The 20531-nt window shown below is 36.0% G+C and overlaps 1 protein-coding gene across 17 annotated transcripts in view; it reads left to right on the top strand.

Annotated features, from left to right (window-relative positions):
* Positions 1-20531, top strand: part of chb (CLIP-associating protein) — a 595254-nt gene that overhangs the window by 462219 nt on the left and 112504 nt on the right. For 8 of the 17 annotated variants that reach the window (XM_081736289.1, XM_081736293.1, XM_081736286.1 and 5 more), the window contains 2 exons: positions 13610-13694; positions 19635-19691. In XM_081736289.1, the coding sequence (XP_081592415.1) occupies positions 13610-13694; positions 19635-19691 (142 nt within the window). The remainder of the gene's footprint in view (positions 1-13609; positions 13695-19634; positions 19692-20531) is intronic. The other 9 variants (XM_081736291.1, XM_081736285.1, XM_081736298.1 and 6 more) reach the window with 3 other exon arrangements.

Below are 20531 nucleotides of genomic sequence, written 5' to 3'. Positions count from 1 at the left end.
GCAGGGTCAGCGAGCGGTGAACAGAGGCTTAAAAATAGATCTTTAAAGTTTTTCTTAAATATGTCAAACTATACGATGTACCAAGAAAGTATTTTGCAAAGCAAGAAAGTACAACGGAATTAACCTACATTAAATTTCCTACGAAAATAAGCATATACTTTTTTTTTAAAGAATCAGTAGTTTAGACGATAGAGAGAGATAAAAAGTACATATTAAAAAATCTTATTGTAACTAAAAGTGTTCAGGTAACCTTTAGAAAAAAAATCTTATACATGTACAGCAATATACATAACTTCATGCACAAACATACTAACGCGCATGCACGGGCGCAATCCAGTTTTGTACGAGTCGCTTGCGCGTCGCATTTATAACCACTAAAAATTGTGATTATATATTCACTTCTTTAAGTATTATCCCGAATTCTTTAAAGGAAAAAAATAACACTTTCTTAGTGTACTTTCGAATTTCGAAATTTATTTACATCTGGGGCCTATTTCTCAAGAGAATTACTAGTCTTGTAATATGTTTTATACAAGTCGTAGAATACAGTGTAATGAATCAATAAGGCTGGAATAGTAGTAAAAGTCATTTCTAAATACTAATGCTAATGCCTCTAATTTCGTCATAATTTTATGTTATATGCAATTGTAAAATGTTTGATTTTGGAAAGTTTTACATTAGTATTACAAGAGTAGTAGTTTCCCTTATGTATGTTTACGTAACTTTTTGCAAGCAATTAGGGAAAATATGCATTTTCTTGAACTGTATTTTAAATTGATTTACCACTCGAATTTTACTATGAAAGTAGCCATGCAAAACCACAGACAGATATGAAAGTGTTACACTTGTGATTCAAAATTATAAAATAAGTAGAGACTAATCAATTCTGAAGTCAGGTAGGGTAGGTTTAAGGCGGACAACATTCATAGGAAGCCAGTAAATTCGGTCCCCGGTAAATTTGCGGCACTTCTTCATGCATTTCAGTTTCCTTGTGCGTATATGATTTTAAATGCGTCTTCGCCATGCAGTACCAGAGTTCGATTCTCGAGAGAAGTACGTGTGATTCACAGTCCATTAAACAGTCAGTCTACGCCTTGGTGCTGAAAATGAATGATCGAATGTATTATTTCGGTATTTGCTTTAGAAACAATGAAAATGGAATGCATACTTGTTTCAGTGCATCGTTAAAATATTATCGTGTGTGTATTTTAAAAGTAAATAAATGAATAAAAAAAAATCACTTAGTTTTTGTATCCGTTTCAAATTATACTCTTTAAGAATGTATATTAATGGGTATGTTACCGAATGATTTACACGAAATCGACTGAGAGGGGCCAATCAGCAAAATTTTATTGTTCTTGCCAGGACTAGCTCAGGAGAGTGATGCTCCCGGAAGTATGAACGAAAAACACAGTTCTGATTGGTTGGAGTTATCCATTTCTTGCCACGTTGCATTGGAATAGCAGAAAGCAAACGATTGTTGTTGTCGGTCTTCGTGGCCGAGTGGGCTAGCGCTATATGCTAGTAACAAAAATCTCTTTTGGCGTGAGTTCAAACCCGGCCCGAGGATTTTTTTTTACATTTTTATAACACTTTTTAAATTAAAATAATATGAAAATAATACTCAAAAAAGTGTTTTACTCACTTTTGTGCAGATAAGTAGTAGTAATAGGAACGGGTTAGAAGCCCCGCAGGGCTCGTTTTGCTCCCCTCGTACTCCATTATATCGGAAGCATTACTCTCCCGAGCGCAAGGATCTTATAAAACATCCTTGCCCGAGCGGGTCGTTCCTTGCCTGGGGGCGCTTTTCAGTTGTTCGTATAACACAAGTGTAAACTTGTTCTCTCAAGTAGTTTGTGTGTATGCATTGTTTAGACGTCTTGCCTGTTAGTTGTGAAAATGGATAAACTTGAATATCGTGCGGTAATCAAATTTTTCGTTTTGGATGGATTAACCCCTATGGAAATTCATCCGAAGATGACAAAACACAAAAGTTTACGAAGACTCTGCTCCTTCCATGTCAACCGTTAAAAAAAGGGAGCAGCTGAATTTAAACGTGGTCGCACATCCCTCGAAGATGACCCACGTGAAAGAAGGCCGAAAACCGCAACCACACCGGAAACAATCGAAAAAGTGCACGATATCGTGTTGGACGACAGGCGAGTGAAGGTAAGTAAGATAGCTGAGAGTGTGGGGATATCGGGGGAACAGGTGAGAAACATCTTGCACAAAGAACTAGGGATGCGAAAGCTCTGCGCAAGATAAGTGCCGCATTTGCTGTAGTGATGAGCGCAAGATTCTTGGTCTTGCAGTTTTAGCAAGAGTCTTGCATGCAAGACCAAGACCAAGAGTCTTGCACAAGTACTGGTACTACTTGAATTTTTTGGCTTCAGTAAAAATGCCACTGGAGTGAATGTGTTCCCAGTAGTTTTATACAATCCGTGAGAATCGATCTGCCCCTTAGTATATAGCAACAGTATATCGTTTCCTGAATTGGTTGTTCGCGTTTTCTGTAGATATTGCTCGTTTTCAAGTCACCCAGGTGTCATCTTGCGCCATGTAAGCTATTTTGGTGGACAAACATCGTGTGCGTGGGTTTTCTCAGGTTTTTTTCCGTTTCCTCCTACTTCCACCATTTCAGTCATTTTTCATCATCAGCGCCTCCCTTAGCCTTGGTGCATAACTGTGGGACGTTAAACTAGATACTTCATTTCATTTCAAAGCATACTAGTGGCGGTCTTCTTCCAAAACTGAAGAGAAATGTAGTATTGAACGTCGGTAATTCCGTACACCATAGGTGCTGACTACATGGGTATGGCCTTGGCTCCGAGACTAAAGCATCGGTTGGAAATTTTTAATATGTGCTCATAAAATTAATATCCAAATAACATTTTCATGACATTGACAAAAACTTAGTGCATCTGACCGCAAGTGTGCTTTCATGGGCGGAGCCTCCTTAGGTATACGGCACATCGAGGATTGAGCGATATAACATTATACTACAACAGTAAATTTATATTACAAAATTGAAACTGACTATATTTGTGACTCCTAATCTCTTGAACCACTCGCTCGAGATCGATCAAATTTTCAATATAGATCAGGTTTGGGCCTGAAATGTTATTTGCCAGTTCACTTTGAAGGAGCAACGTATGAGAGGAGGAGGGGGAGGTATACAAAAATTAAAATAAAAGTGACTAAGTTTGTGACTTAATAATTCTTGAACCACCAGACTGATCTTAATCAAATTTTTAACATGTATGAGGTTCGGAACTAGAAAGTTTTTTATAGTTTCACTTTGATGGTAGAACCTAGGAGAGGAGGAGGGGAGGGCTAGGTGTATGTATAAAAATAAAACTTAATAACTCTTGAAACACCCGATCGATCTTGATAAAATTTTCAACATAGGTGAGGTTCGGACCTGAGATGGTTTCTGTCATATCACGTTGATGGTGGAGCCTAGGGGACGGGGAGAGGAGAGATATTTAAAAGTGATCGAAAATGACCGATATTAGAGTGGAGTCTATAGTTTTGGGGGTCGCTGAGATAAACAGTGACACTTCCGATGTTGTTTAAATCCAAATTCAGCGCCGTAGCTTTGCCGTGGGAGGGGAGATATCAAAAAATGATCGAAAATTAATATTAGTGTCGAATTCATAGTTTTTGGGGTCGCCAAAGTGAACAGTGATACTTCCGATCCCGTTTATATGCAAATTCAGCACCGCAATTTGGGAAGGGGGAAGGAGATATATAAAAATTAATGAAAATGACCATTATTATCAATGTCAACTTCATGGTTTTCCAGGTCATTGAGATGAACAGTGACACTTCCGATGCCGTGCCTTGCAATATGGGGGAGGAGGGGAGATATAAATTTATTGAAAATGACCTATATTAGTGCCGAATCCATAGCTTTCGGTGTCTCTAAGATGAACAGTGACGTTTCTGATGCCGTTTAAACCCAAATTCAGCCCCGCAACTTGGGAAGAAGAAGGAAAGAGAAATATAAAAATCATGGAAATTGACGGATATCAGAAAGCGCTTTAGTAATAAAAAGTGACTGATTAACGAAACAAATTAAGTTTATAGAAAAGACATAGACAGTTGAGTCGTTTTAAGTTTTCACTCAAATTATTCTAAAATATTAAGTTTCGATTATAATAATTATTTTAATTTTTTCTCCCTTTTTTGATCGATATGCTAAACATATCATCGTAATCATCATCAAAGCAATTCTGCCATTATTGGCAGGTTGCTTGCTGTAACTGAGAAACCTCGATGTACGGCGGTCGTCAGCTAGTCTCTTCGTCTTAATGTAGCAATTTTCTGTTTTAATACCTTCCTTCAACTACAATATCCTTTGCTCCCTCTCTCTCTTCCCTTTCACCATACCTTGTAGCACGTCCTCCACAGCCAATATCCCAACCAGTTCCTCTTTCTCCTCTTATCGATATCTAAAATTCTTCTTTTTTCTCCTACTGCTAATATTTCTAACACCTCATTCGTTCTCCGTTCAACACAGCTAATTCTCTCCTTTTTTTCTCCATGCCCAGGTTTCGAAAGTCTGCATTTTTTTCCATCGCTTTTGCGTAATGTCCATGTTTCTGCCCCATTGGAATCAGTAAAACAAAATCTCAATATTTAATTATAAGTTTGTTTAATACAAAGATTAGCTAATCGTGGTTGAAAACAAAAATCTGACGCCTTTAGAGTGTAAAAATAATTTTGCAGTTCATGGTATTTCAAGGGGTAGCCTCCCCAGTTTGGGAACCAGTGGAGTGTTGGATCTGTTAAAAAAAATATAAGAAGATTACAAAACGTCGTCTTATAAGTAGTGAAGCGTGGGCACCTAATAAAAAAAAAAATAAAGGTCATCACTTATGTTGTACACTATTATCATACTTACACGAAGATAAACTATGTTACATTTAGAAACATACATTGTATTTCCGTTACTATTGGAGCATTCTAGAATTTATTATCCCGTATATCCAGAGTAAAATTTACCTTTGAAAAGCATAAGATTTCTTAAAAGCAAGACTTGCAAGACTCTTGCAAACAAGACCAAGATAAAGACTGGGTGTGCAAGACCAAGACCAAGTCCACCCCGGTCTTGGTCTTGCATTTGCTCATCGCTAATTTGTTGACTGCCGACCAAAAGCAAATGCGAAAACGATCTTCGCAGCGATCTTTGGACCGACTCAAGAGAGATCGACCGATTTTGTGCGGCGATTTGTGACAATGGATGAGACATGGGTTCACCACTACACGCCAGAAATGAAACAGCAGTGCAAGCAGTGGGTGGAAGCCGGTAGTGCTGCGTCGAAGAAAACAAAGACGATCGTATCGGCTGGAAAGGTCATGGCCAGTGTGTTTTGGGATGCGGAAGGGATCCTCTTAATTGATTACCTTGCAAAAAGGAGAACAATTTCAGATGTTGAAGAAACGCTGGACAAAGTGTATTGAAGTTAAGGGAGATTATTCCGAAATATAAAAATCATTTTTGAACTTAAATTCGCTGTCTTTCATTGTCAGGCCGAGACCTTTTCACCCCGCCCTCGTAAAGTAAATAATTCTGTATGTAAGAAAGATATATTGTATATATGATTATACAGTGGCAAATATTTCCTGTAGTTGTAACTAATATCCGAAATTAAATAATGCCTTCAAAGTAAAACATCACTGTAGGTAATAAAGCCAGTATGGTTTTGCGACGAGACGGGGGGAAGGTTACAGTCAGTTTCACCGTTATTGCTGATAGGACTTACCTGTTATAGATCTCGGGAGCCACCACTGGAATTGTGTTGATAATTATCACGTAAGTGAGCTATGTGAATTAAGTGCAAGAAATTTCGGAATGAGATAGTACATAATAATTATATGAGAATTTGTTCTCTTTACAATACTATTGACCCAATGAAAGTGATGAGAAATGTAAGGATTACTAAGCTGGTATATCCTACCGAAACGCGAACTGAAAGAGCTGCTATCGACTGGAGGCAAATTGAATACTAAGACTACCATCGAAAATCAAATTAAATACTAGTATCTTGATATTAAAAATTACTACTTAAGATGTATTATAACAGTAGAAGACACGACGAAAACTTTTTTTCTTTTACTAGAATAAGAAATATTGAAGAAACCAAAAGTTAGTTCTTAAACCATTTCTTTGTTTCTCAGATTGTAAATAATCCAAAACACACGTACTTGGGAGCGAAAAGATCCTTGAAAACCAAAGTGATACCCCTATAATGCTGTTTATTATTATTTATTATTATTATTATTATTATTATTATTATTATTATTATTAAGATATCAAGTAGGGATCAAAACTGTCAACCACACGTGCATTAGGTTTTTTTCCCCCTCACAACACTTCATTCTGTTCACCAATTTTGTGTTCAATGTACAGAACTGGAAAAATTCCTCAGCCAGAAAATTGTCGGGAGGCGGTCTGCTGCAATTTCCCCTCCACGTTTTATTAAGCAGACTGTTTGTTGATACCATATCCTTTTTCCAGGTGGATTAACACGAAAGGAAAATTGCCGTATTGCGTGAAAATTGGAAGTGATTTATTGGCGAGATTTATAACAAAACTATTTGGATGTAAAACTTTTTCTATCCAACTGTTTCCGCTTCAAGAACATTATAATTGTAATGAGATATTTCGCATTGTAAAACGTTTTGTTCTGCATGGTTTGATTCGCTTTAATATGTTTCATGTGTGACATGCGTTAACAGATAGCACTGACACATTCATATGCGAACATTTCGTCACCCATTTCAATAAACAATCCTTCTATAGCTACACCCTTGCCCTTGATAAATATCGTCAGTGTAATGAATGAGGTGAGAAATATGATATAAACAATGTTGTATCCTAGAAGTTTTTCAATCGAATATAAAATATTTTCCTGGATGGGTTCCTAATGCGTAAAGTACAGGGTCGTATCCAGAAGTAGTAGGACTGATATATATATACACATATATAATATTTAAATTATTGAACATTTTGGTACATCAACTTAATACTCTTCAAAATAGGCCCCTTGAGCATTCACACACTTCTAGTAGCGAGCCTTCCAGGTCGCGAAGGCCTTCTGGAAATCGTCCTCCGGGATGCCGTTCAGCGCCCTCGTCGTCGCCGCTTGCACCGCTTCCACCGAGCTGCCTTGAGCTGCCTCTTGATTCGGGGGAACAGGAAGAAGTCCGGCGGTGCCACATCAGGGCTGTAGGGGGGTGAGGCAACGTGAAAACGCCGAATTTGGTCAGGAGATCCCTTACAATCCCTTACAATCCACAATCCACGTTGTCATGGTGGAGCTTCCATTTCCCTACCAGGTCTGGTCATACGCGTGTGATCCGATTTCGCAGCCGTGGGAGCACTTCCACATAAAATCTTGCATTTATACTCTGTGCAGGAGGTACAAACTCCTTATGGACAATGCCAGGACGGTCAAAAAATGCAATCAAGATCGATTTCACTTTCGATTTCGACATTCTGACTTTCTTTTTACGGGGTGATTGTGTGGCTCATGGTATCCTCCTTGTAGGCCTGCGTAAAAATGTCCTTCGTTTGGTCGCCGATTTTCCCAGTTTGACGCAAAACTTGATGGCGTACCGCTGCTCCAAATTTTACTCCATCGCAACTGACGACGAGGCGTCACAACAGGTCGTCATTAACACAGTGGTCCACACACAACTAACGCACGCAGGCGACTGCTGCCGGTCGACACCTGTTCCCAAGGCTCCCCTCCATAACATCCGGTCTTGCAGCTTTCCCCCCTGTTAACTGCCGTAAGGCTGGGTGATATATGAGGGCGGAGGAGGCAAACATAAATTAATTATTTGCATAACAAGAGAGTGAGGGAGAGAGAAAACAACAAAAATATAAAAATAAACAATTCTGCTCCCTCAATATGTAACGGCTACGCCCTTGTACACTATACATGAATATTATCAAATATTTCTCTCTTGCTAATTTTCACCTTCCTCCTCTTCTTCACTTCTGTACCTGTGGGTAATTATTTATTCTCCTCTACCCCTTGAGGAGTCCAACACACAATAACACTGTGAAATCTCAAACCAGGCATCTGAAAACAAGACATCTAAGCCTATAAAACATAGCAAAATGTGTCTACTCACCCTCTGCCTTTCAGAAAACTTTAGTTAATGATCAACTTTCATCTCATAAAAAAAAAACACACACACACACACACTTTATTTCCTATATGATATATGTTGGCCAAGGAACAAAACAAAGAAAAAAAATAACTGTTACAACATCTTGGGATCCCCACTCCCAATAACTTTTGAACTTGGTTTTGTCACTTATTTCTTTTTTTCTTTTTATTTTTTAATGTTCAAAGTTTATTATACACCACAACTATGTGGTAGAGTTCCTACTAGAAAAAAAAATCACTTGAAGGAAGTCTTTCCACATGAAAAGTTCCAGTTATTTCCATCTATCCTAGAATCTCCCTCTCTTCCCATGAGAGAATGACACTGATGCCTTTTGGTATCTGATGGCTTTAATTTGCATTGTCCATCACTTCATTGGAATTTAACTGCTGTCCTACAAGGTGAGTAAGCACGTACTAATCATTTTATAAAAACAAGTATGTCCACAGTATAATGTTATAATGCGAGTTCTTGAAACTGATGCTTCATGATGTTCGCAACAATCACTGAGAACATCACTTATCGAAAGAACTAAGTAATTTCTATTCCATTTGTTAGTCCATTTTGTAACGTTTTCAGAAGATTTACTTAAGATTAACTATGTAATAAATAGTTCATATATATCAATGAACTATTTTCAAACGAAAAAAAAAATAATAAAATTAAACAAAATAACTGTTCACTATCTCTGCCACCAATTTACATAATTGTGTATAATTTGTAGGATTCTGTATGCACTTATTAAGCACTTCAGTTTTCATTACACAATTGAGCTATTTATTAAAAGGTAAAACACTAGCTCTTACTCAATGTACACTGAAAAAGTCATATCAGTTGGTGACCTCACGAACACCATTCTTGAAGACGAAGAACTGACACAAAAAGCCAACGACCAATTTACTCAACTTTCTCTCTTGAAGCTAAAAACGAACTGCCTTTGTCACCCTTCAAATTCTTTGCTCCGAGTTATGTAAAAAGAAAAAAACTGCCACCCACTTGCACTGCAGGAATTCAGAGGACTTCGTCTCACCCCTAGTTCTTCTTGTGTGGCCTCTTGACCTGTCCACTGTGGGGGCCATAAAACAGCCTTCGAAACGGAGTGACTGTCAACTAACGAATTCTGTTCGCTTCAAGCAAGCAGACTATTCTCTGTTTTTGCTATTTCACTCAGATGTTTCACCCTCTAGAAACCGTTTTTGAGATTTTTCTTTCTATTTTTTTTTATAGTATAAAATTTTCTATCTCGGAAGGTACCGATGAAACATAAAATACTATTAATTCCGAGCGTTTCCAAGAATATGCAGGTATAATGCATACATATAATATATAATTAAATAATAAAAATTATCAAAAAAAATACAATATGAAATAGTTAATTTAAATATTAATATGCAAATGAACCAAAGTCAATCTTGCCGTTTACACCCCCTACATTGCTCCGCGCGCGCGAAAAAAAAAAACAGCACTACTACTTCTGGATACGACCCTGTAAGTAATCGTATACGACCCTGTAAGTAATGTTGAAGAGCCCTCAGTTTTCGACACCTCAATAAGTTTCCAAAAAATTGTAAATATCCAATGTAACACATTTTGACTGACCCTATATATATATATATATATATATATATATATATATATATATATATATATATACAGGGTGTCAAAATGTGTTACAAGTCAATATCTTGCGAACTATACATCAAATAAGAACAATCATAAGAGTCAATGTACAATACAGAGGGACCTAAAAGATGAGATAAATACGAGATTCCTCCCCATTTTGGGGGGAAGAGAGTGTACATGAAAGTTTCAAATGGGGACGTAGGTCGAATGATACCTCGTTCGAAAGAGCTTTGAAAATTGAACAATTTTTGATATGAGGCACCGTTTTCAAGATGGGCCCCCCAAAATGGTCCTGTATCAGATAAAATTTCCAGTACTTATAAATCAGGAACGGTTGAGTAGAAAAGGATATAATAAAAAAATGAAAAGTAAAAGGCCATAGGCAACATGGAATGGTGTTGTCGCGGTGTCTTCAGGGCCCCCATCATGGGGAACAGGGACAAACTTGAAAATTTCAAATGGGAATATAGGTCGAGTGATACGATAATTTCACGTATACCCCCTCCCCCAACATGGGGGCGGGAGGACCTCGTGTTTGACCCATTTTAGGCCCCTCTGTAGTATACATTAACTCTTAACATTTTTCTTATTTGATGTATAGTTCGCGAGATATTGGCTTGTAACACTTATTTTGACCAACCCTGTATATATATTCGATAAAAGGAACTCTAAATACTAAGTAGCTCAAGTGATAGAGTGTTGGCTTCGCTTTCGGGAGGTCGCGGGTTCGATTCCCGCTGCCGACCATCCTGCCGGATTTTCCAGGGTTTTCCTCAGTCCTACCAGGCAAATGCCGGGATGGTACCTAGTAAGCAGGCCCTAATCGATACCTTCCCAAATCCTTTCCATTGTTACTGTTGTTAGATATCCAGTATAAAATGGTCTCTGAGCTGTATCTGGTGATTGTTAAATAAATAAATAAACTAAACTAAACTGAGCTCTCTGACATCGCACTTCTCGAATATATCTAGATGGCTCGAGTTCAACTTGATCATGTGTGTTCAGCGCGTAAGCCCGAAAGAATATTATTTTCGGCATTGACAACCAAACTAGTGTTGTCAATCGAATACTGCTATACCTATACGTTTGGCTCAGAATTTTGTTAGAAAGCTGCAAATTACGCTATGCCGATGCTTTTCTATAATGCAATAAAATTATTAACGTGGCTACTCTTTCAAGTTGACTACTTGCCTATCACGAAACTAAGCCGCATTATTAAAGCAATTTTATTCCTATAATGATAGTGTTAATAATCACCTCTGTATGTATAATGGCCGCCGAAAACGGGCTAAATTGTATATTCAACGTTATATTTTCATTCCTTAATGATTTTGCCTCTGAAGTTTAATAAATCGAAGGGAGAAATAGGGAAATTTGTCCATTGAGAATAACTTAGACGTACACCTACGTAACTTAGATGTAGGAAACCATGGCAATATTGCTTTGTGCGTCCCTCACTCATATTGAGTCATCATTCATATTTTAAAATTCACTCCAGAAGTATTTATTGAGCTATAGTGTTCTTTTTCTTTGCCTATTCGTAGAATTTTTCCTTCTGGGGATACCTGCAAGACAATTGCAATAAAAAAATAACGCACAAGTACCTGTTTTACCCCGATGTTTACTGGTCAACCTCAATTTCACCCCTTTTTGGAAATATACAAGTAATGGCCATTTCGTGTACCTGTTCAGAGTGGGGTGGGGCAGCTTGGATATTTCGAGCGGCGTCTATATCTCCCTCTATTGTCATAAGCGGAAAAATAATGAAAAATACACCATAGCATTATGTACATAACTATAATGTTGAACTTAACAATATTTAAATCATAGTACGAATGGCAATCTAAAATATTCATTATTTGTAGTGTTTTTGTAATACAGAAGTATTTTTTTTTATGACATATTACTTATAAAATATATGTACGACAATGTAGATCATAATATATTTCTACATCAGAAGTATTTACAGTATATCCGTAAGTGGAATATTTTTTTGTTTCAAAATTCAGTTATTTTCTGTAAGTTGTCCACTTTACAGTTGAACCGATAGTGGTCAACGTAAGTAAGTTTCACTGTAATAATAGAAATCAGAACTGCTGAAATTACTCATCACAAAAATACCTAAATTAAAATAAATAATCATATTATTTATTATCATAAAAAATCAGTAAAGGTCTCAAAATAGTCTTTCAGTTTAATGGAAAATTGCAGGTTGTTTTTGTCCATTTTAGCATATTGCCTTGTAGTGATCATGTTTATATTAGTAGCCGGAATTGCTTTTTTTTTTTTTTTCATGATGCGTGGGTGGGGTGGTAATGCTGGCCTCTTCTTAATAATTTCTTTTTTAGGGTTATTTTTCAAGGTTACTCACGAACCAGTAGTAAGGAGTGCCGCTTGTTTCACCTTGGCTTTTTAGGTTTAGTCACCTATTCGCAGTCAAGAAAGGAAGAGCGCAATTTCAGAAATGCGAGTATGGAAATAATCATTTCCTTAGGCGATGAAAAAAAATTGCTGAGTAAATTGTTCAAATGTCTGTTTAATCCTCGTCTCTTAGTTTCCACTTTCCACGGATTTAGTAATATTCTTCTAAAACTTGAATTATGTATTCTTCACTTGCCTAATGTGGTACTGTAGGCCCACACGTTGCATAGCATCAATGCTGAAAGAAATACTAAACTTAAACAAACAAACAAACAAGGTTTATGGATGTGTAAAAATAAACTGCCTGGAAATTAATTACATATAATTTAAAACCGTAAAATTACACTGGATAGACACTCGGAAGCCTTAACTGCTCAGTCTGTCAGAGGTCTACACGGGCTCGGGCCGTAAAGTTTCAAATATACAACCATATTTCTCTGGCCTAACTTTGTAAATGTATTGTACAGTGATATTTATTGGACGTTGGATCGTACTTTCTGGAGAACTTTTAAAGCACAACTGCTAAATGAAACTTCTAATTGCTGTAAATAAAAATACAATTTTGCGTTAATTATAAAGTTTCTGTAATTCGGGCTTATTTCGGGTTCATTTGACTATCACACGAGCTCGGGCTGGACTCGGGCCTAAATGCTAAAACATATTTCGGACTCGGGTCGGGCCTCACATTATAAATCCATGGACCGGGCCTTGCCCGGACTAAAAATTTCGGCCCGTACAGACCTCTACAGTCTATACAGCTTCTGTTCATTTGTATAAATAAATATCTCTAAATATTGATTCTGAAATTTTTACTAGAAACGTTGAAGGAACAACTACATATGTAGATCAAGAGTAGAGTATATAGATGGTATCAGAAAAAAGAATGGCCATTATCACTAGATACATGGAAATTTTGATATTACCGTATGACCGACGAACCTTTGTTCCGGAGATATGATTATTTTTCAATTATTCTAAAATAACAATAAGACTACTCCGTTTAAGTTTCACATGGGAAGAAGTTCAGTACTTTTCGTTCTAATATACGGAGTCTTGAATAATTTAATTGTATGTTCAGTTTTAATTCAGGGCTTTGAGCTTAAAAACAAAATAAGCTCATTTATATTCATTAAAAGATTTATCAACCTTAATCTTAGCATTTGTATCGGTGTAAATTTCAGCTAAATATATCGTGACCAGCTTGAATTGCTTTCTCTCGGTTTTGATCAAATTTAACAAAAAAAAAAAAAAAAAAAAAAAAAAAGAGAGAGAGAGAGAGAGAGTATTTATTATATATATTAGTATTAGTGTAAAACTTGTTTTTAAAAAAAAAAAAATATATGAAAAGTCTTAGGAATGAATTCCGTTTCCTTTGTTCCAGAAGAATTCAGCAAAAAGAGCCAGTAGTGTTCCGGCACCACGCAGGGCTGTATTCACAAGTAGTAAACCACCACAACCATCCTCAGGTAAGGTAATCATTATTTAAGAAAGAAAAAAAAAAAGTAAAATTAATTATAATTTTTAACACTATTGTATTGGTATATAACCTTATGTGCTTGTAATGCCTGGAATGTGTATGTAGATCTATTCTGCTTAACAGTTTGTTTTATGCTTAATAATACTAACTGACAAGAAGTTTCGGTAACTCACGTTCATATTCCTTAAATACTTGTATCTGGCACTGATGCAATTTTCAGTTGTGCATCAGTTTAGTTGCTTGGTTGAATATTAAGGTCATGTATGACAGTGCCTGAGTTGTAGGTGTCATATAAATCCATGTGCTCAATCAACCAAATTATTGCATCACAAGAAATTGCATGTTAGTGCCGAGCCTTAATGCGATTAATTTAAGGAGAGCTGTGACGTTTTTTAAGGTAACACAATATATTAACCAACAATATGAAGAAAATGAGGCTCACTTGTGAATATATCCCAATCGTGTCCGTGCATGATACCTTTCTCTCAGTCTGTGCACATTCAGGTAATCAAATGCAATGACGAATTGACTATATAGCCTGCAAAATCATATTCCAATGGCCCAATTCGGTATACTTTGTCAGTAGGTTCTGTCTTGATACATTAGTTCCTCTTCCGTTAATTTGAATATTTGTTAACTACTAATCTTTTAAACAGAATGTTTGAATGAAACGTTTTAGACCACGTCTTAACATGTAGCGGAAGGTGGGAGTGTGGAAGGACGTACTGTTGCTCCTGTTCGATCAGTATTGCTTACTTGAATCAATTTAATTGTTGATAGGAGCGGCAGGCGCAAAAAATATACCCTTTGTTGCTCCCTGTAGACGCAAGACCGTGTGTACTTGAAGCTAATAAAAATTTCCTGAATTACCTGAACTGTGTAAATTGAACCTACATTTTTAATAACAATATCCCAACATCGTATGAATTAAATCGTTCAGTACTATGTTACGTATAAAAAATAAAAAAAAAAAAAAAAAAAACTTACTGATGATAAAATCCGTTTATTGGTGAGTTGATTCAGAGATGTTTTAAAATATCTTGAGTCAATAATGTTCTTAAATTTGTACAAATCAGTGCATATTGAGAGTTTAAATGTTACTAACGTTCACATATGTTGAACATCTCTCGCATTATTGTAACATCTTATAAATTGTTCTTTGATTCAGTGTTGTGAGTGGAGTATAGTGAAGTTGTACGTTTGAAAAAGAATGTTTCCCTTGTCATTGACTACTTGTATACAGGTACACATTTTTAAGTGTGAGATATGTGGACGGCTAAATATTAAATATTTTAGTTACGTGTTCTAGTGAGGTTATTTGGTTGCCGCTGTATTTTGAAAGATCTTGGAAAGTAGGTAGATTGCTTTTAATTTGCCAAATCATCCGTGTTTAGAGAGATAATGAATTGAGTCTTCCATCAAATAGATAGATCACTTTACTTCCTTTGAGAATGATGACAGAAGTACAGGGGCCTTCTTACAAGAAAAATAGTTACAAAGTTGAAAGCGAAATGAGCAGTAGAAAATCTATGAGTCGCAAGAGAAATGTATTATGTTTCATGCGTAACAGTATTTAAAAAAAGGAAAGAAAGAAAAACACTTAAATTTGTTTTTTACTACTGAACATAAATTTCGTGTCGCTTAATTGACTATAAGCTGTGCATGTAGAACGTCAATTCTGTTACAGATGATAGTAAAATTCAATTACCAGCACTGCGTGTCATAATAATATTATTATTCCTTTGCGGTATGATGCATGCTTTTTTTATGCCTTTAGTTGTTGCTTTCTGCATAACATTATTATTTGCTGTCATGCGTACGTGAGACCAGTGCGATAAAAATAAAATCTGACCACATCAAATGCTTATATTAATAGCTAGCGTTGATTACCCGTTTCGCTGGATTGATATAAACACTTTAAATGCACAACTCATTTACATATCTTCTCCCTCCCCCTCCACCAAGTTACGGGGCGGAATTTGGATTTAAATGTCATCGGAAGTGTCATTGTTCGTCTCAGCGAACCCGAAAACTATGGATTCCGCACTAATATCGGTCATTTTCGATCATTTTTAAATATATCTCACCTCCCTCTCTCCTAAGTTGCATCATCAGAATGAAATGATGAAAACCATCCCAGGCCCGAAGCTCATCTATGTTGAAAATTTGATCGAAATCGGTCGGGTAGTTCCAAGAGTTATTAATTCACAAACATAGTCACCTTCATTTTTATGTATATAGATTTGTGTCACAGTTTCGACAATATATCATTGCCGTCATCGGACACGTTGTTAAGCTAAAATTTAATGCTACAACATAAATGGGAGATCACTTCTAAACAACCAAGATTTTTTTTTTCTTTCATTTCTACAGCTCTAAATGTTTAATTAGGTAGACACCTTAAATTTTAATTAGAACTGTAAAAATAAAAGAATCATATTAGTTGTTAGAAGTGACCGCCTGATGAAGGTAATGAAACGTATATTACCGAAACTGTAACATCGATCATTAATAAAAAATAAGTGTTTACTTTGGTCAGATTTTATTTCTACTTAAGTTGCACGTAGTCCAAAGCGAGAATAAAAGTATTCGAATATTGAGTTCGGTATATTATTTGAATCTTTCATCCTGTTATTTTAAATAGTATTGCAACTCTTGTGCATGAACTACGTGAAAAGTTTGAAAATATCAACCATTTTGTTTACTGTCAGAATTGATTTCTTCACATAAACTCCCTGCGTCCTCATCTGAGTTTTTTTCATATACTGTACTGTATTTATGAATATAAAATCTTACCCGAATTTGACGAGAATATGATTTACCTTCAGACTGCGATTATTGTAATCTATTTGACAGTTAATAGAAAACAGTGTTGTTAAACTTGATTGTACAATTCAGTTTGTGTAAAATATGACTGTGATCGGAAGAGAAGCCAAGTTTTCTTTCCCTCTCTTTTACTGTTCAAAATAATAATAATAATAATAATAATAAATCATGGTTTGCTTCGTTAGTTTCTAGTGCAATGACTAAATCCACCAACAAAACATTTTTCGTCCTTTCCTAATATGATGTTATAAATCTGCAGAGTGAAATTCTGTATTTTTCAGTATTCTGGAGGAAGGTGGGAGGGAGCTTATGCGAAAAAATGTGTTGAAGTAGAACTCAGCATTAGGTTTCAGGTTGAAAGGTTAGAGAGAAAAATCACAGTACAATGACCTTTAACCTTCCGTTCATCCTTCCAGTTCAGCTAGGTGTCTGTAGCTAAACTTAACATGTTCTTTACGCATTGATCAGAAGATAGACACATGCGCTGTTCGTGTGAAGTTACTACGTGAGCGAAATTTTACAAGTTTCCTTTTAAGTTTGATTTCCTTAGAATATGTACAACTGAATATATGTTTGAGATATACTATATTTGAGACCTTTAATAAGAATTTTTCATACTTTATAATGTAATATTTGAGATGTTAAGGTGGCCAAAAGATTTCTCTAAGACGGTTATAACAAACTCAGAAGAACGAGAAAGCTACACTACCATTAGTCTCACATCGTATGCAGTAAACGCTATGCTTCCTATACTCAACAGCAAGTTGTATGAGATCACAAATGTAAAGTCGAAAAGAACCAGTTCAGGTGTAGAAGCACTAAGACATAAGAGGCCTTATTGTGAAAATATGGAAAAGATTTCTAGAAAAAGTCAGAAAAGGTGTGTGTAGTGTTGATTGATTTAAGAAAAACTTTTGACTGCAAAGTTTTGTTGGAAGTGTTAAAAAATAGTTGGGTTGGAAGGTAAGGATCGAAGCCCGATCAGAAACATCAGAAAACAGAGAGTTATAGGAGGGAAAGACATGACGAAGGAAGTTGTAGTTGAAGGGAAATTTGAGAGGAATGTTGCCTTTCACCAACATACTATCTAGAAAAAATAGTAAAGAAGGATACGTAGGGAAGGTAGTATATCAATAGAAAGTTGAAGGAATAGATGTGCAGGTGACACGGCTCATGAGAGTGCAAGATCTGAACCAGAAGTAACACATCGTTAAAAGTCGTATTAGTAAAGGTATGGAGTATGAGTGAGAAATACAAACAGCGAAAGTATAGTGAAAGAGGACTTTATGAATAAAAAGTAGTATTTTGTGAATCTAAATAAAGAATTAAGAAAAATAGATCGAATGTTTAATGTAGAGCATTGTATTTTATGGGCAGAAGCAGAGGCACTGCGCAATACTTGTAGAGGCTTTCGAAATGTGGATCTGAAGAAAAATAAAAAAATAGTTGGGTGGAACAGGAAATGAAGTTTTAGGAATAGCAAGGGATGAAAAGAAAACTATTAAAAGCGATTTGAAAAAGGAAAAGGAACTGGTTAGGATATTATTTGAGAAATAGTTTATTCTGAAGAACATGGTGGAGGGGCAAAGACTACAATAATTGATGGATTGTATTAAAACTTAAAACTGCTACGTGAAGACGAAGTAATTGAGTTTTCATGTTTTGCGTCCGTAAGCAACATCGAGGTAATGAAGGACGGGAACTACTAGTAACATGGGCTCCGCACTACGATGGGGACTTCAGACCGGTATAGTTGGCGATTGTAGAGACATTTATGCAAGATCATTCCTCACAATATAAGACATTTTCAACCACAGTGTCTCCTTGCTAGAGAGCTGGGTTACAGGACCATGCCATTGGTCCCGGCAGATTAGTTGAGAATAGTAGTGCATGGAAGCTTCTCAATTCGCAGCAAGTGACCTGCCAGTGTGATAGAATTTTTACACACAATGATAATCTGTAATTAAGGTAGCCCAAACATGTACTTTCCTTTTTCACGATTACAGCATGGTTTATTACAATGTTACCTGAAAGAATGGCATTTTGAATATATATACATATTCTCCAAAAATTGTAAACGAGTCATAATAGGTAGGTTATACAGAACATTGGCGATATGATTCTTTTTGCACAAGTAAATGTAGTACGGAAGTGTTTAACAGGTCCCACCCTAATATGTATTATTCTATGATGAAGGATCTTACCTGAAATACTTCAGATGATGGATCTAAGAAAATGTTTGCTATTCCCTTCTCCAACTTATTCCTCAAAATTGTTTAAAATTTATTGCTTCTTATGCCGCGGAAGATGCTAAATTCAAATTAAATTAATGTACATTTTAGAGAAATAATGCATGAATCCGCTTTGCTCCTTTAGCACGGAAAATCCTAGTACGATTCCCGGTGGTAGCTGATATGATTTGATCCTATGTTAAGTTCAGGTATGTCATGTACCTTTGGTGCTGAAATACACGTTGAAATCCTGACCGATCTTTGCTTTACTTCTCTAGACTTATATGTAGCTTGCGTTTCTCATCTTGCATTCAAAGCTTTTTTTTTTTTTTTTTTTTTTTTTTAATATAATATAATAATTTGTGTGCAATGAAGTACCAGCAATAACTGCTTTTCCAATTCTGATATTCTTCCAATAGCCTTTCCCATGCTTTATCATTGAATCAAACAATACGTGTATGAACAAGTTAGGATTAAACATTCAGTCGTTTGCTTGTTGCGATGAACATATATATGGATACTAACGTAAATTTGCTTTTTCTCTTAATTCCGAATTAGTTTTCAAAATATTGAACTTATTAAAAGAATATCTTCGTGATTGAAATGAATTGATTTCATCTATGCTTGACAATAATACTTTACAGAACAACTTCTAATAGTTATTGTGTTATGTGCATTATCTACCAAACATTGCATGTTTATTATTTAGTGTTTGTGTTTAATCTGTGCATGCTAGTAGAGAATAGCATTGTGTTTTGTAAGATACCTTTAGATGACCAAATAACAATTGTTAGAATATTGAGTAGTTTTGCTGTCTTAACCGTGCGTTCTTCTCATACTGACCCTGTGTTCTTGTCTTGTAATGCATGCAGCAGGAACAAAGGTGCGGCGAACCTCTTCTCTGCGTCGGACGTCGTCAGCGCAATCAGGTACAGACAAAGTGAGAAAAATGTGTAAATGTGATTGTGTGTGAGAGAGAAAACGGCAAAATTATCCATCGTATTTCTTCTTCCGATGTGAAACGTTTCACGGAACTCAAGATGAGTTAGTTTCCTGTTGTTCACTTCTTCAGTACCCTTTTTACTTTATCAGTTTCAGTAGTCACTCTAAGATAATATAAAAGCTTGCCCTGAAATGTTTCAAATAATAACTATAATCAGAGGTCACATGTGTAATCTATCTCAGTTTATTTTATTTCTTCCAAAGAATCTGTAGGAAATATCGGAAATCTTCGTGGTATATTTCTAAATGAATATCTCGTAATCTGATTATTATTGAAAGTCTCCTTCCATATTTAAAAAAAAAAAATAAAATAAAATAAAATAAGTAAGTACTTCAAAATACGTAAAATACTTGGCTGTAAATAAAATACTGATAATACTGTTCGCACAATTTTTGATGTGTGTAATGCAGAAAGCAGTCGTAAAGGAAAAGTTGCGGTGCCGCGCGTGGTTGAAGTGGTCAGTGTTTTGGAGGTGCCCTTAAAAGTATACGAAACTCGTTCTTGTATAAAAATCCAAGTGGCCTGTAACAAAAACACACGTCCATGTCACGAATGATTACAGGAACCACATGGCAACGATGTGCTATCATATATGGTTGCACATTGAATCAAGACATTTCGTTGACACAGAGAGAAGTTAGCAAATCGGGGTTATACAGCTCTCGTCCGTTAGAGAGAAACAGATTGTTAGATCTTTCTGAAGTGGACCGCCACTGTTGAGTTGATTTTGACTTTAACGTCCCATTCAGCAGCGATGCTATATGAA

This window comes from Thermobia domestica, chromosome 13 (assembly GCF_964235325.1).
Source record: "Thermobia domestica chromosome 13, izTheDome1.hap1.1, whole genome shotgun sequence".
NCBI classification, from domain to species: domain Eukaryota; kingdom Metazoa; phylum Arthropoda; class Insecta; order Zygentoma; family Lepismatidae; genus Thermobia; species Thermobia domestica.
The sequence above is the reverse complement of the archived record's forward strand: the minus strand, read 5'-3'. Positions and strand labels throughout refer to the sequence as shown.